General features: G+C 57.5%; 2 protein-coding genes across 4 annotated transcripts in view; one reads left to right on the top strand and one right to left on the bottom strand.

The window, feature by feature from the left end:
* Positions 1–280: 280 nt before the first annotated feature.
* On the top strand, positions 281–9,803 carry SMPD3 (sphingomyelin phosphodiesterase 3). Its single transcript, XM_065920540.1, has 7 exons — positions 281–1,600; positions 6,294–6,369; positions 6,479–6,634; positions 7,146–7,235; positions 7,429–7,492; positions 9,253–9,415; positions 9,674–9,803. The coding sequence occupies exons 1-7, from the start codon at positions 281–283 to the stop codon at positions 9,773–9,775; spliced, it is 1,971 nt and encodes a 656-aa protein (XP_065776612.1). The 3' UTR covers positions 9,776–9,803.
* A 2,658-nt stretch (positions 9,804–12,461) lies between these two features.
* The window catches only part of PRMT7 (protein arginine methyltransferase 7), a 43,764-nt gene continuing 41,591 nt past the window's right edge, over positions 12,462–14,634 (bottom strand). For 2 of the 3 annotated variants that reach the window (XM_065925612.1, XM_065925613.1), the window contains exons 17-18: positions 14,185–14,281; positions 12,462–13,956 (exon numbers count right to left, since the gene is read on the bottom strand). In XM_065925612.1, the coding sequence (XP_065781684.1) occupies positions 13,777–13,956; positions 14,185–14,281 (277 nt within the window). In that variant the 3' untranslated portion in view covers positions 12,462–13,776. The remainder of the gene's footprint in view (positions 13,957–14,184; positions 14,282–14,634) is intronic. The other variant, XM_065925611.1, reaches the window with a different exon arrangement.

Genomic DNA, 14,634 nt, shown 5'->3' with positions numbered 1-14,634 from the left:
TCCATTAGGTTGCAAAGAGTCAGACATGATTGAGTGACTAAACAGCAACCATTCTTTCTGTCTTGCAGGTTCTCCAGCAAGCCTTGGTGGCCCAGCATGGCCCGCTGAAGGAGCCATGACTGGCTGGCCGACACACACCACTGACCACCCAGAGTCGTGTCTCACCAGGAGGTGACCCTCCTCCAGCTGCTCCCCTACTCGCCCGCCCCACCCAGGAAAGTGCTCTCGCTGCCAGAGACACCATGTAGTAAGGGCTGGCCGCGGTGCCCAATGAGCTGCGATGGTTTTGTACACGACCCCCTTTCCTAACAGCTGTCTGTCCGCCCTGCACGCCGTGTCCTGGGCCCTCATCTTCCCGTGCTACTGGTTGGCGGACCGGCTCCTGGCCTCCTTCATCCCCACCACCTTCGAGAAGCGCCAGCGGGCAGACGACCCGTGCTACCTCCAGCTGCTCTGCACCGTGCTCTTCACGCCCGTCTACCTGGCCCTCCTGGTCGCCTCACTGCCCTTCGCGTTCCTTGGCTTCCTCCTCTGGTCCCCATTGCAGTCTGCCCGCCGGCCCTACATCTACTCCCGGCTGGAGGACAAGGGCCCCACCGGTGGGGCGGCCCTGCTCAGTGAATGGAAGGGTACGGGTCCTGGCAAAAGCTTCTGCTTCGCCACCGCCAACCTCTGCCTCCTCCCAGACTCGCTGGCCAGGCTCAACAATGTTTTCAACACCCAAGCCCGCGCCAAAGAGATCGGGCAGAGAATCCGCAATGGGGCCAGTAGACCCCAGATCAAAATCTACATCGACTCGCCCACCAACACCTCCATCAGCGCCGCCAGCTTCAGCAGCCTGGTGTCACCACAGGGCAGTGACGGCGTGCCACGGGCCGTCCCCGGGAGCATCAAGAGGACGGCCTCTGTGGAGTACAAGGGCGAGGGCGGGCGCCATCCTAGTGACGAGGCTGCCAACGGCCTGGCCTCCGGGGACCCAGCTGATGGAGGCAACCTTGAGGACGCCTGCATCGTGCGCATCGGTGGTGATGAGGGGGGTCGGCCCCCCGAAGCCGTCGATCCCCCCAATGGGGGCCAGGCCAGGAATGGGGCTGGTGGAGGCCCACGGGGCCAGACACCCAACCATAGTCAGCGAGATGGGGACTCGGGGAGCCTGGGCAGCCCCTCGGCCTCCAGGGAGTCCCTGGTGAAGGGCCGGGCTGGGGCTGATGGCAGCAGTGGGGAGCCGGGCACCAACAGCAAGCTCCCATACAAGGCCTCGGTGGTGAAGAGGGCGGCCGCGCGCAGGAGGCGCCACCCAGATGAGGCCTTTGACCACGAGGTCTCCGCCTTCTTCCCTGCCAACCTGGACTTCCTATGCCTGCAGGAGGTATTTGACAAGCGGGCGGCCGCCAAGTTGAAAGACCAGCTGCACGGCTACTTCGAGTACATCCTCTACGACGTCGGGGTGTACGGCTGCCATGGCTGCTGCAGCTTCAAGTGTCTCAACAGCGGCCTCTTCTTTGCCAGCCGCTACCCTATCATGGATGTGGCCTATCACTGTTACCCCAACGGGCGGTTCTCCGACAGCCTGGCCTCGAAGGGAGCGCTGTATCTCAAGGTAGGAGGCCTTCACCAGCAGGTCTCAGAGTTGGGAGGGTAGGGGGGATGCGGGCTGCAGCTGATTGGGGGCAGACCTCACTCTCTGGGAGGGCAAGGGGCAGACAAGGCCTTTCGTGGAGCTGAATTGAGGGGCCCCTGGCTCAGAGACAAGGGAAATAAGAATGCACAGACAGGAGCCAAGGCTCCAGACTGGGTGATCTCTGCATCACCATTTCCCTGTCTGTAAAGCGGGGGCAACGTAGAGCCTACTCACGTGGTGGGAGCCATGTGGGAGGGGGAAGGCCTGGGAGCGTCTCAGGGTGCCAGTGGTGAAGGTGGCAGACGGTGCTGAGAGGAGGTGGCAGGGAGCCCCTGCTCTGAACCACTGCAGACAAGCGGGTGCAGCTTGCAGGCAAGAGTTCTCAGGCCCGGATGCTACCACAGCCGCTCCCTCAGGCCACCAACCCTCCCGGCCGGGATGTCCTCTCCCTCCTGGCTGTCACGCAGCTGCCATGCCAGGCACTCTGCCCACCAGCTCCAGGCTTCACTTCCGGAGTCACTAATTAAAGTGAATCATAATTATTTCTGCTAATTTGGATGCAATTGGAGGAGTTTTTAGACCATGGTAATGTGGTCATTACACATTATCTTCTCCTGAGCCTGACAGGCTCAGCGTGTCGACTTTCTGCTCCCTATCCAAAAGCTGCTCTTGGTGCTTCCAGAGTTTTCTGAAACCCCATCTGGCCAGCTGTTACAGAACAGGCGTTTCTGCCCGTAGAGGCAGCAACTGCTCCGGGTGTGGATTCTCTCCACACTGCCCTTGAGACTTCTCAGTTGCGCTAGCAGGGGTCCATGATGGAGGTGGCTGGTGAGGCTACCCGGGAGGCCCAGTATGGGGGGCACTCATCCCCAGGCCTCAGCTCTGACCTGTCCAAGAAGCTGCTGCCTGTCAGTCAAGCTCCTGCCAGGAGTGAGGGCCCAGGAAGATCATCTGCACGGAGCCTGCCAGGGCCCCAGCCCAGCACCCAGACCCCCCCACTCCTGTGCTCAGGCCTCTTGTGTGGCTCAGCAGGTGCAGAGCTGGGGTCCCCAGGTCTCCATTCATAGCCTGAGATGCTGAAATTGAAGACACTCCTCTTACAGGAGACCAACCTCCCCATTCTGGCATGTGGTTCGTCAGTGTTTCATTCCACAGATGTATTTTTGTCTCAGCAGCCACAGTGACTTTCTGGGGAAAGAGGCGACATGCTGTCAGTTCGGGGGGTGGGGGAATGTACTCTTTCCCTTGCACCCGCCCTACTACAGATGACTCAAAGGCCAGGGTCCCCCTTAACCCTGCTCCCAGCCCACACACCACCTCCTCCTCTCTCTCCCCTCAGGCTAGCACCCCAACTATCATGCACACCAGGGCCAGCCCCTCTGCCATGGAATTCCCTCCCAGTCCCTAGCTCTCTGGCTGTTCCTTCCGGGCCTCTTCTCACCTGCTTATCCTTTAAACACTTTTGCCTCTACCTCCTGGATCTAAAACTAGTCTGCAGATATGTTTAATTTGGTTCCTACCATTAAAAAATTTCTCATGTTGGCCAACATTTAAAAATCAAGCTATTTCACATAGAGCCCAGTTTGCAGCTGCTCTCCCCACCCTGGCAAATCTGGCAGCACCAGGCCTGCTGCATTCTGCCCAGCTCCCAGTCTGAGTTGGGGGTTGGCAGCTCTCAGAGCAGACAACCCCACTTAGCTAGCACTCTTCACTGCTGAGTCGTTACCATGGGCAGTCAGCCCCAGGAGTCTGCCCTGGGGTGCCTCTGCAGCTTCCATTTCCAGACTTGCTGAGGACTGTAACCCTGAGCCCAGTGAATCCACCCCCAGGCTCCCAATTTCACTTTCCAGATACCTCTGGGTCCACGCTGTATGTCCAGCTGCAACGTCATGGCTCAGGCCACCACTCCTCTGAGATTTGGGATCTTCTACCACCCTTCTGGTGTCAAGTCTGACTCCTGTCACCCTCTTCCCACTGCCTCGGGGAGAAGCCAGCCTCCACCTGCCACCCTCCCCGAGCTCTGCTCCAGCCACATTCTTAGGGGCCTCCATGTGTCACCCTGTGTCGGTGGAGCTTTCCTTGGTGGCATCCAGCACAAGCCAGATTTCCTTTGCGGGTTCCTCAGCCCTGGCTCCAGGGCCTAGCGGCCCACCTCTCCTGTCAGGCAGAACTCAAGAGCGGAGCGGTGGTGACTGGCACACCAGAGCCAGCTCATCTCTGTGGGCGAGAGCGTGCCTCTCTCCCCATATGGAGGGGTAAAATAAGTGAGGTTTCAGGAGCCAGCCCTGGCAGGGCCTGGCTGCTCCTTTCACCTGGGGCTCCCTACCCAGCCCCACCTCCCCATTCACTCCTTGAGTTCCTCATCCTCCGAAAGGGTCTGAGAGGCGCCTGAGAAGGGAGGGAGGGACTGGACCGGCTTCTGCCTCCTGAGCAAGAGCCTGGTTCTAGGCCCTGCTCTGTTGACGGTCTTTGCCCACCAGGACTAAAGGCACAGTCTCTCAGAGTGATTGTTTGTTTTTGCAAGTGAAACATGAGCCTCTGCGGCTCCCCAGGACTCAAGCCAGGGAATCAATAAGTCCCAACACATAATAAAGCAGATCTTGGACTGACTGGAGGAAGGGGGTGGGGGAGCTGACATACCTTCTGCTGGGTGCCTCCCCCTCCGGGAGGGATCTCCTCAGCAGCAGGGCCTCCCTGCACTTGTCTGTCCCCACCCAGGGCTCGGCACAGGGAGGTGACACCAAGTGCTGAGTGTGGGGCTCCTGCACTAGAGACATCACGTGGCTGGCCGCCAGCTCAGAAAGTAGCGTAGGGCAGGGGGAGGAGCTGGGTGTGCGGATCAGATTTCAACCTGCCTCAGTCACCAGAGCCTCATGACCCCAGCCACCGATGGTGTTAACTTTAGTGTAATCCTCATAGTTGCAAGGCCACATCCATGAAGCAGAAGGTCTGGTAGTGACAGGCATGAGTATTACTATTGAGAAGAGAACAGGCTCTTGGCCTGAGGCTGCAGAGAGCACCATCGTGTGGCCTTTGGGGGCACTGTGGCTTTAAACTGTGTTGTTTTTGCAACAGGGGGCACCAAAGGTGTGTGATTTCCAATGGATTCCAGAGGCAGGAGTACCAGTGGGCTGAGCTGTGGGTTTGGACTATGGGCAAGAAGTGAATAGTGAACATAGGAACTTATCAACAGTCCCAAATCTGGACCCATTATCAAGTAACCAGACATCCATCCACCTGGGAAATGAGATGAAGAGCTGTGGAAAGCTCAAGGTGTTTTATAAAGAGAAAGTCCTCATGGAGGGGAATACCAATCTGACTTCAGCAACAGAAAGAAGGATGGACGCCTCCCGAGGCTCTAGGAGCAGAGGGCCTGTGCGGAGTCCTGGCCACCGTCAGCTGGAGGACAAGCAGACCTGTGCTCAGTAGAAGCCGGGGCACCCACCCTGCTGCTGCCACACCTCAGCTGAGAACTGGCCTCTATGGTCATGCTCCCTGGGGACTTCCCAGAGTTCAGGGTCTCGTCGTCACAGAAAACTCAGGCCAGAATAGATTAGCAAAATTTGGGGAAGACAGCTGAGGCTCGGAGGGAGGAAAGCCCAGAGAGGACGAGGGTGAGGATCCAACCACAGGCCTCTGGTCAGGGTGCCCAAAGATGGAGCCTCCAGCAGAGGGCCTGAGAACCCGAGGCTGGGTTGTCAACCCTCACCTCCCAACCACAGCCTGATGAGGGCTCAGGCTTGCACCACACTCACCATTGGGGCCGAGCTGTCTGTGCTGTACAATTGAGGTGCTTGTTTTCATTATGCCAACCTGTGGAGATGGTCTGCCAGGGTCACCTGTGGTTCGGCAGGGAGTCAGCGTGGAGTTCTCAGCCCCACTCCACCTGCCGGGGACTCTGTCTCCAGTGGAAGAGTACAAGAGGCAAGGACCAAGCTTGGGCAAGTAGAAAGAGGCCCCTGTGGAGGAAGCGCTGGGCATGGGGCAGAGGTCACAGGGGAGCCTGGGGTCAGCCATGACAGGTGCCATGGAGACACCAGCCACAGCTGTCATCCCAGATCTGGGGACTAACGGGGACCACGGCCAAGAAGCACATAAAATGATTGCTCATGAAGCCAGAGAGGCAAAGACTGGGAAGAGATGACAGAAAGCAAGGTCCAAGGCTTCTCATGTGGAGGAGGGTGTTGGGCTATGTGGCTGGGCCACATCCTAGAGGAAGCCTGACTTAAGACTTTAGAGGAACAGGCTCCATGTCATGATCAGGTCCAGGGTGTGACCGAGGGGAGGAGGAAGGAGCCACCAGACACGAGTGAACAAAGCAGCGAGGGACATTCATGTGGACACTCCAGTCGTCAGGAGATGGCAGGGGTTTGGGGAGGAGGTCTGTGGTAGTTTCTGCATGCATCTCCCACAAAGTGCTGCATGAACTGTCAGTGGCATTCACCCTGCCATAAAGCAGGTATTTTTTCATGCATTTGTCTCCCACACTGGAGCAAAAGCTCCTAGAAGCAGGTGATGTGCTGTTCTTCTCAGGCCCCAGGCTAGCCAGAAGTCAACAGACCTGGGTTTCTGAGGGTTAGACCTGGCTGGGGTCGGGCATTGCCAGCATCCCTTTGTGCTCAGAGCAATGTTAACTCTAGGTCTCATCACCAACACTTCCTCCCCCTCACAGGTGCAGGTGGGAAGCACACCTCAGGACCAAAGAATTGTCGGGTACATCTCCTGCACACACCTGCACGCCCTGGCAGGTAGGGTCCAGGGGCCCGAGCTTCATGGGGTGGGATCCTCAGAGGGCTAGGATTCGCCTGGCCGGGGTCCAGGCAGCAGCCTCATCACCTCTATGCTCCCGCCCCACAGAGGACAGTGACATCCGGTGTGAGCAGCTGAACATGCTTCAGGACTGGCTGGCTGATTTCCGAAAATCTACCTCCTCGTCCAGTGCAGCCAACCCCGAGGAGCTGGTGGCGTTTGACGTCATCTGCGGAGATTTTAACTTTGACAACTGCTCCTCCGGTGAGGCGGGCTCCTCCGCATCAGGGTCGACCATGGAAGAGCCATGGGCTCTGCTCCTTGGGAGCACAGAAGTGGGATGTTTAGCGAGAATATGATTTCTCTGCCCTCAAGAAATCCTAGAATAAGAACCCATGTTCTGCCTAGAGTTTAGAGGCCACCTTGCTGGAGGTCAGGAGATGCCCTGCAGATAAACCTCTGGCAGTGAAGGCAGGGAGTCTCTGAAATCCAGACTAATAGGGTTAGCTCATGATACTCACCAGGTCTGTATTCAGCTCTTACTTTGTACCAGCCACAGTTCTGACAGCTGTTAGAGGGGGCATTCTCAAGGACACAGAAAGCCAGTCACAGATTAACCATAGCTCCATCTGTCCGGGAACAGACCCTACCCAGAAGCAGATACCTGAGGGACAGGGATCAGGTGACTCTGGTCAAACTGGAACCAGAGGCAGGTAGCCTTCCAGGGCATGCCAGACACCCTGAGCCCTATAGCACTCCTTCCCTTCCTGCACAGATGACAAGCTGGAGCAGCAGCACTCCCTGTTTACACGCTACAAGGACCCCTGCCGCCTGGGGCCTGGGGAGGAGAAGCCGTGGGCAATCGGTGAGCTGGGGCTGGGGACAGGCGCGGGGGCAGGAGGGGCACTGCCGAGGCCTGACGCCCCATGGGCTTCCTGAAGAGACCTTTCCCCAAGACCTCACCGTTGGGGGGAGGGGGCCCTGAGCTGCCCAGCTGGCAGAAGCCCTGGGCTTGCCCCTCCTGCCCACAGTAACCTCTCTCACCCCCTTGTCCCCAGGAACTCTGCTGGACCAGGACGGTCTCTATGATGAGGAAGTGTGCACCCCTGACAATCTGCAAAAGTAAGCGCCCAGCATCCACAGTGCCATGGTCAGGCGAGTAGGCAGACCCAGGCGGCTCCCAGGTCTGGGATGAGCACCGACCCAGACTAGGTGTGGAGAGGTGGGCTGTGTGGGCCGATGAGAGCCCACAGCTCCCCGGGACGAGACGCCTGTTAAGAGCGTCAGGGATGCAAGTTGGGGGTGGGTAGAGGCTGTGGTGGACCTCACACCCCAGGGGTATCTTTACCAAAAAGAGGACCCCAAGGAGGCCTGGGGTCTCGAGGTGGTTTTTCCTATACCAGCACCCCAAGTCTGGGCTCATTCTAACACAGCTTGGCCTGCCCTGAGCCCCAGTCTGCTTCAGGCACAGGAAAAAGGACCACAACCTCCCAGGGCGATGACAGGCGCCGCAGAGATCCCTGTCAGAGGGCCCTGGGGGACGGCATCTGTGGCAGGGGGCCAGCAGCCAGCAATCAGACAAATAAAAACACAGACAGAGCTAACACAAGCCAGTCAAAGTAGACAGATCCACCCCAGCCAAACTGTATTCTTGAATCTGAGACTTCTGCAAAGGACACATTTGAGAGGCCAGCAGCAGAGCCAATTTATAATTCACAGCCCGAGACAGCCCAGAGCCCCAGCGATGGCTCCTTGCAGCTAATTTGAGCCAATTAATTAGATTATAGACTAAATTTGAAACATCATCCCAGGCCGAGAAAATTATCTTTTTATGAGATGATGATTTAAAAATGACTTATCAGTAACTCTTAGATCACTGATGCTGGAATTAATTATCAAAGGCAAAGGACAGAAATGGATTACATTTCTGAGATGGAATGATGTTCTTTGTGTCATTGGTGTATATATCTCGAGGCTGATAAAAGACCTTGCAAAAACTCGTGTTTGCTGCTATGCCTGTCCAGGTGCCCTGTTCAAGTGTCCAGGCATTAATTGGGCGGGTGGGCCTTTGTAGTGGCTCTTGGTGGCTGTGCCTCTTGCCCCAACACCGCCCTCTGAGATGGGATGTCCCTTGAAGGCTCATTCCCAATGGTGCTCAGACTCTGGAGGAAACTTGGCAGAAAGCAGAAGGCAGACAAGGAGTCAGAAGACCTGGACTCAGGGCGTAATTCCACCTGAGCACCCTGCCCTCCCTGTATAACTCTGACCAGCAACTGCATCAGTTTCCTTCCTCTGAGAAATGGGGCGACAGCCGCATCCCACTTTGTTCCTTTCTTGACACACCTGGTCCTTAAAGTGTCCTGGGGTCTTGGGGACAGACTGACACGAGTTCAGTCCTAGGATGGGGTCTGGGCACTCTCCTGGCTCCCCTGGCCCCCTGCTGACCTGAAACAGGAGACATGGGGAGCCTGGGGACTTCCAGAAGAGAAGGGTCTCTGGGGTTCACTGCAAAGATCAAGTTCCCCCCAAACAGGACCCTATCAGCTCAGAGCACAACCCTACCTGGAGAGGGGGTGGGCAGTTCTGTCCCCAGCTTGGTTACAGGCTTTGGGTGGTGCCAGCATCCTAGTTCAGAAAGGGAATGAGTGCTGCTAACCCCAGGTGGACACGGGACACTTCCAGGCAGCGGGTCAACTCAGTCAGGAACTCACAGGCTCGGATCCAGTCTCTATCTACCCCAGTCCCTTTCTGGGCTCACGGAGAAGACAGATCTTAAATGTAGGAGTCTGGTCTGACTTGGGGGACAGGAACGTGGCTCCACCCTCAGGACATGGGGCTGGGGCTGTGCTCACCTTGCCTTCCTGTACCTTCTGCGTGGGCAGGGTCTTGGAGAGTGAGGAAGGTCGCCGGGAGTACCTTGCCTTCCCCACCAGCAAGAGCCCCGGAGGAGGCCAGAAGGGACGCAAAGAGCTGCTGAAAGGCAATGGCAGGCGCATCGACTACATGCTGCACGGGGAGGAGGGGCTGTGCCCGGACTGGAAGGCTGTGAGTCTGGGCTGGGCTGGGCTGGGCTGGGCTGGGCAGCCAGGCTGTGCCCGTAGCAGGGCATTCTTGCTCTACACCCTTTGGCAGCACTGAGCTCTCCTCTGAAAGTGGGGCGTGCCAGTCCAGCAGGCCTTTGGGGCCCCCAAGGACACTCCCACTCTCTGCCTTCAGGAAGGTCCAGGCCAGGCCCCTGCTTTATAGGATGCCCTCTGGGTCTAACAGGGATGTTTCTTCCTTCCCTCCTCCCCACTCCCGCAGGAGGTGGAAGAATTCAGTTTCATCACCCAGCTGTCAGGCCTGACGGACCACCTCCCGGTAGCCATGCGACTGATGGTGTCTGCAGGGGACGACGAGGCATAGACCAGCCCAGTCACCACGAGCAGCGGGGCCTCCGCCAGCCCTTTGAGTCGCAGTCCCTCCCAGGCCGTGTCCCCTCCAGCGAGCACCACAGATGCTGGCGGAGGAGGGCAGGGGCCCGGGAGAGCCGCGGCCAGTCCTGGGTGGGCTGGAACCAGCGCTGCCCGGCACCTCTGGGCACTCGCCATGGACAGGGGTCAGGCCGGCCTGGGGAGTGCCGGCTGCCCAACCAGTGCCATTCTTTCGAATCGTTGATTTTCTACAAATCTACAGCACAACCTAGTTTATAACCCATGGGTTAGTATGAGATCCGGGTTTCTGTACTCTTTGTATCTCTTCTCAAGCTTCGTCCAGGGTTCATTGTTTCTGTCTGCTGCCATGTTGTCTCGCATGCCTGCACCCTCGCATGCACGCTGCCCGCATGCCACGTGCCACACCGTAGCCACAGACCCCTCACTCGGGCCTCACCCAAGGCCAAACTCCAAACACAATCAGAACCAGCCAAAGAAGCATTCCTGGACACGGGACCGCCAGCTCGCCGCCTCCAGCCTGGACAGCTCACGAGCAGGGACCATGAAGGCTGTGTCCAGTTACCAGCGAGCCCGGGCTCTTTCCCAGGGTCTTGCATTCAAGGGCGATTACATTTTAAAAAGAAAAACAAGAAAAAGAACAAAAATAACCCTTCACTTTAAAGGGTCTGCAAGCCACAAGGGAGAACGCTGTTCTTCCTGAAAGGGGCTCCCTTCCCCCGGCACAGCAGAGCCCAGGGCCTCCCTTGGAGACTCCAACGTGGGCCATGGAGCCACAGACAGGATTCTAAGGAGACAGCATCCTTTTTTTTTTTTTTACAGGAAGAAGGGCCACTCACGGTTTAAGGGGGGAGGGGGACTTCTGGTTTTGAAAATGGTAAGATTTGTAGCTTCTGTTCTGTCAGAACCAACATTCTCTTTCTGCCTGATCCTGTCTCCCCTCTGGACACCCTTCTGGTTCAGGACCAATCCTCCCTTGGTGACTGTCTCCATCCGTGTGCTGGCTGAGCTCAGGAACCGTCCCCCTGCATCAGGGTGGGGGGGGGGGCTGCGGCTCTGTCCTCCTAGGCCCATCCTCCACAGTGACCCTAGCCCTGGATGAAGGGACTTGGGGGTCAAGGCACAGGGCAGCCAGTCACCTCACCAGTGTGCAGGCTGGGGGTGGCAAGGTCGATGGCCACCGCTCGTCCCCCGCAGGGAGCAGTACTGGTTGGTGTTCAGGTGCACAGGCATCCAGTCTGCCACCACGCAGCCAGGGCCAGCCCCGGGTACCTGTGCACAGCGTGGCAGAGCCTGCGGGGGAAGCCCATAGCTCCTCATCCCATGGCAGCACTGCCTCTGCCCACCTGCCTTTTTAAACACACCTGGGGACGCCCCCCACCCCGTCACACAGGGAGGGTTTTGTCTATTTCCAGGTGCAAGGCCCCTCCAATTCAGGGGGTTACTAACAACCCCCAACTGGTCTCCCCTCCTCACAGCTCCCCAACCAACGTGCCACCTGGCTTGAAGCCAGTTTTGCCCAACGAGGCTGGGGACGTACCAGGAGTCTGCTACCTGGAGCCTCCTGGTGCCAATATGCTGACGCTGTGCCTTGTCACCCACTGAGCTGCAAGAGGGACCAAGAGGGGCAAAGTCAGAGGCCAGGCCCTGCGCTGGAGGGGGACTCCCAAGAGCTGCACTCAAGGTGGTGTGGGCTGGTCTGAAGCCCCCTGGCCAGGGCAGCAGCTAGGCAGAGGGCTTCACTGCCTGGAGCACTCCCCTGGCCAGGCCCCCAGCCCACCCCCAAATCAAGCCAAGAGAGCAGATCACCATCCAGGGTACAGTCCTCCCTGGCTCTCCAGTGCACCCCTCCTCCAGGGCCATGGCTCCTGGGGCCCTGGCTAGGCTTCCCTGGGTCAGAGGCCTCCAATCCTAGGAGCGGCCAGAAATCTGCTCGCAGGTGGAGCTCGACAGGGTAGATGTGATACCCAGACGTCTGGGCCTGAGCCAAGGCCCCAGACTGTGAGCCAGCTGTGTGCCCAGGAGAGCCGCGGGGGCAGGGCCTGGCTCCTGAAGTGGAGTGACTCCAGCACAGCTTCCAGCCCTCAGAGGGGCTGCTGGCCTCCCGGGGCAGCTGGAGGGGAGCCAGGGCACGGGGCACATGCTTCTCTCCCTACACATGGGGCGGCCTTAGGCAAGTCATACCTCCCTGTGCCTCAGTCATTCTCCCGTCCTAACACAGTCGCCTCTGCCCAGCCTGCCTGGTCTCCAGAGAAGGGCCTGCCTGCCTCCCCACTCCCCTTGCGCCGCCCTCTGGGGCTTCAGTGCTGAGGCCGCCATCGCTCAGCCACGAGTTTCATCAAACCTGTGCACCCCCAGGGCTGTGTACAAGCCAGACTTTTCCACTTCGATTTTTAAAAAAGGAACATCTCAGATGTTTCTGTGGCATCTAGGCCTGGAAGGACGGACAGGTGTCACCTAAATCCCCAAGGCCCTGCACCTGCCCCGGGCCAGCCTCCTCCACAGAAGCCAGGAGGCAGAGGTCAGATTCAGAGAAAAACGGTCACTTCATCTGTCCAAACCACCTTCAGTTTTAAGTATGGGTATTAACCTTGATGCTTTTTAACTATTGTATTAACTTGCTGAAATTTAGAAATACTGTTTTAAAAAAGAAAAAAAAAAAAACACTTTTTTAATTTCTGTATTTTTTTCTGTATTGTATCCTCATGGGACATTAGGGGTTTTCTATGGTAAGCACACCTAAGGTTTTGGTAAAAATGTTATCAAATATATTATCCAAACGATTCTTCCCTAGAAGAAAAACAATCTTTACACCTGATAAAGTATTTTGAAAAGAGAAGTGTTTTTTTTTTCCTTTACTGGTGCTGAAAAGAAGGATGGATGATGAGGAAAAAAAAATAAAACTGTGAGGCTCAAGGCTGGTGTTCTGCACTTATTTGAGTGAAAAGCTGGTCTGGGCCCTGCTCTGACTCCAGCAGGCTAGGCGGCCAGGCGGGGCTATGGGGAGACCGCCGTGCAGGGCCTACCTTTCCTGACCTTCCCCATGGGATAAGCACAGCCTGAGTCAGCCCTGAACCACTCAAAAACCAGGCCACATGGGTTCTCTTACTCACTCCCTCTGGAACTAGAGTAAATAGCAGAACAGGGCCTTGTGTGTGAGAAGAAGCCAGGCTGGGCCCCCTTGGGACTCCCTGTCCTCTGGCAAGGCGAAGTTGGGGTGTCTGCACTACTACCCATCTGCCCAGACTGCTGGGGGATGAGGTCCTTTTGCAAGAAGGGGGGCACGTGGGAAAGGGCTGTACCTTCAGGCTCCCTCCTCCTGCCGGCTGGTAGCCTGGATCTGCGTCTGAACTGCTCTGGGACAGCCTCTGCCCTGACTTCAGAAGAGCAGCCTGGTGTCCAGGTGCTGGTCTTGGTCACCTGCTGCTGCTGCACACGGAGGCCAAACCCTTACAAATGTGGACTGGGGCCATTACCTAGCAAACAAAAAGAGTCTGAACTTGGTTCTCAGTTTGGCTCTACCAGGGTCTTCAAGACCCAGAGCCTAGCCACATCAGTAACTCTGCCCATAGGAGCCTCTCTGAGCTGGAGTGGGCAGGTGGACTCAAAGGTACCCAGAGCGCAAGGCCAGGCTGGCCCAGCTCCAGGAGAGTAGCAGACCCGCCTGGCCCAGTCAGCCCTGGCTCCCTCCCAGGGAGAGTAGGAGGGACACTGTGGCCATGAAGCTCTCTGAGCACTTTAAAAACCACTGCGGGTGGGCTCCTTGGCCCCTTCTCAGTTCCAAAGTAATCCCCACTTCCTGCCATATCTGGAGCAAGGAGCCAGCAGAGCAAAAACACAAAATAGAAAGTGGTCTCCTCCAATCCCCGAGGCCAAGATGGGTCCTAAAAGGCAAGGTGCCTTCACTTTTCTCCACAGAAAGCCACCATTCAGAGCCCAGAGCCCTCTTCCACTTTATTTCTCAACAAGTGAGGATCAGCACCCACGGTCCAGGGCATCTGAGAGTGTGAAATCCATGGTGACGTCTCCAGTGTCGGGGTGGAACTCCACAGTGTAGGTGACGGTCTGCGGGCCGCCCAGCGGCACTCTGGGGTCGAGTGTGGTGTTGAAGAAGTACACGGCCTGCTTACAGTGGGGGTTCCAGCAACAGTCCCCCTGCAGAGAAAGCAGCAAGAAGGCAGTGAGGGCTTCTGATGTCCCAGCCAGCCCCCTCCTGGCAAGCCTCCAGCCCAGGCAGCTTGCAGTGAGAAACTGCTGTTCGGAGCTGGATGACCCAGGACCACTGAGAAGTCACTACCCGGAATACCCAGAGCACACAAGATTGGCATGATGACACCTGCTCTCAGGGTCCGCCTCCTCAGGGACCTGTGCACACAGCACTACCTTGTCCTCTGCAAGCTTCAGGAGGCCGGTGCTGACTGTGCTGTCCGGGGTCAGGTGGTATTCCATCCACAGGACAGCTCCGTGGCTCTTCCCGGGCCTAGAGATGGGATGGGGGGTGGAAAGGGACCAGAAACAAACAGCTGCACGAAAGACTGGCATGGCCATGGCTGCCCTCTGCTTTTCAGAAACTACTCATCCTCCCTACTTCCATCCTGCCCTGTCAGGAGACTCCTAAGACTGAATGAAGGCCACTCAGTAAAAGTGGCCTTCTTACTGAGCAACCAAAGTGCCCACTCACTCCCCACAGTCTGGCCAAGTATTCAGAGTAATCCTGGGGCAGGGCCAGCTGGCTGCCAGCCTGGCCTCCTCCGCCTGAGATCATGGAAAGGTTGGCCCAGGAGGCTGAGAGAGCAGTCCAGGCATCGAAGTCTAGATCGCTCCCAGATAACT

Source organism: Muntiacus reevesi, chromosome 2 (genome assembly GCF_963930625.1).
Source record: "Muntiacus reevesi chromosome 2, mMunRee1.1, whole genome shotgun sequence".
In the NCBI taxonomy this organism is placed as follows: domain Eukaryota; kingdom Metazoa; phylum Chordata; class Mammalia; order Artiodactyla; family Cervidae; genus Muntiacus; species Muntiacus reevesi.
Note: the sequence above shows the minus strand (reverse complement) of the source record. Positions and strands in the feature narration are given on the sequence as shown.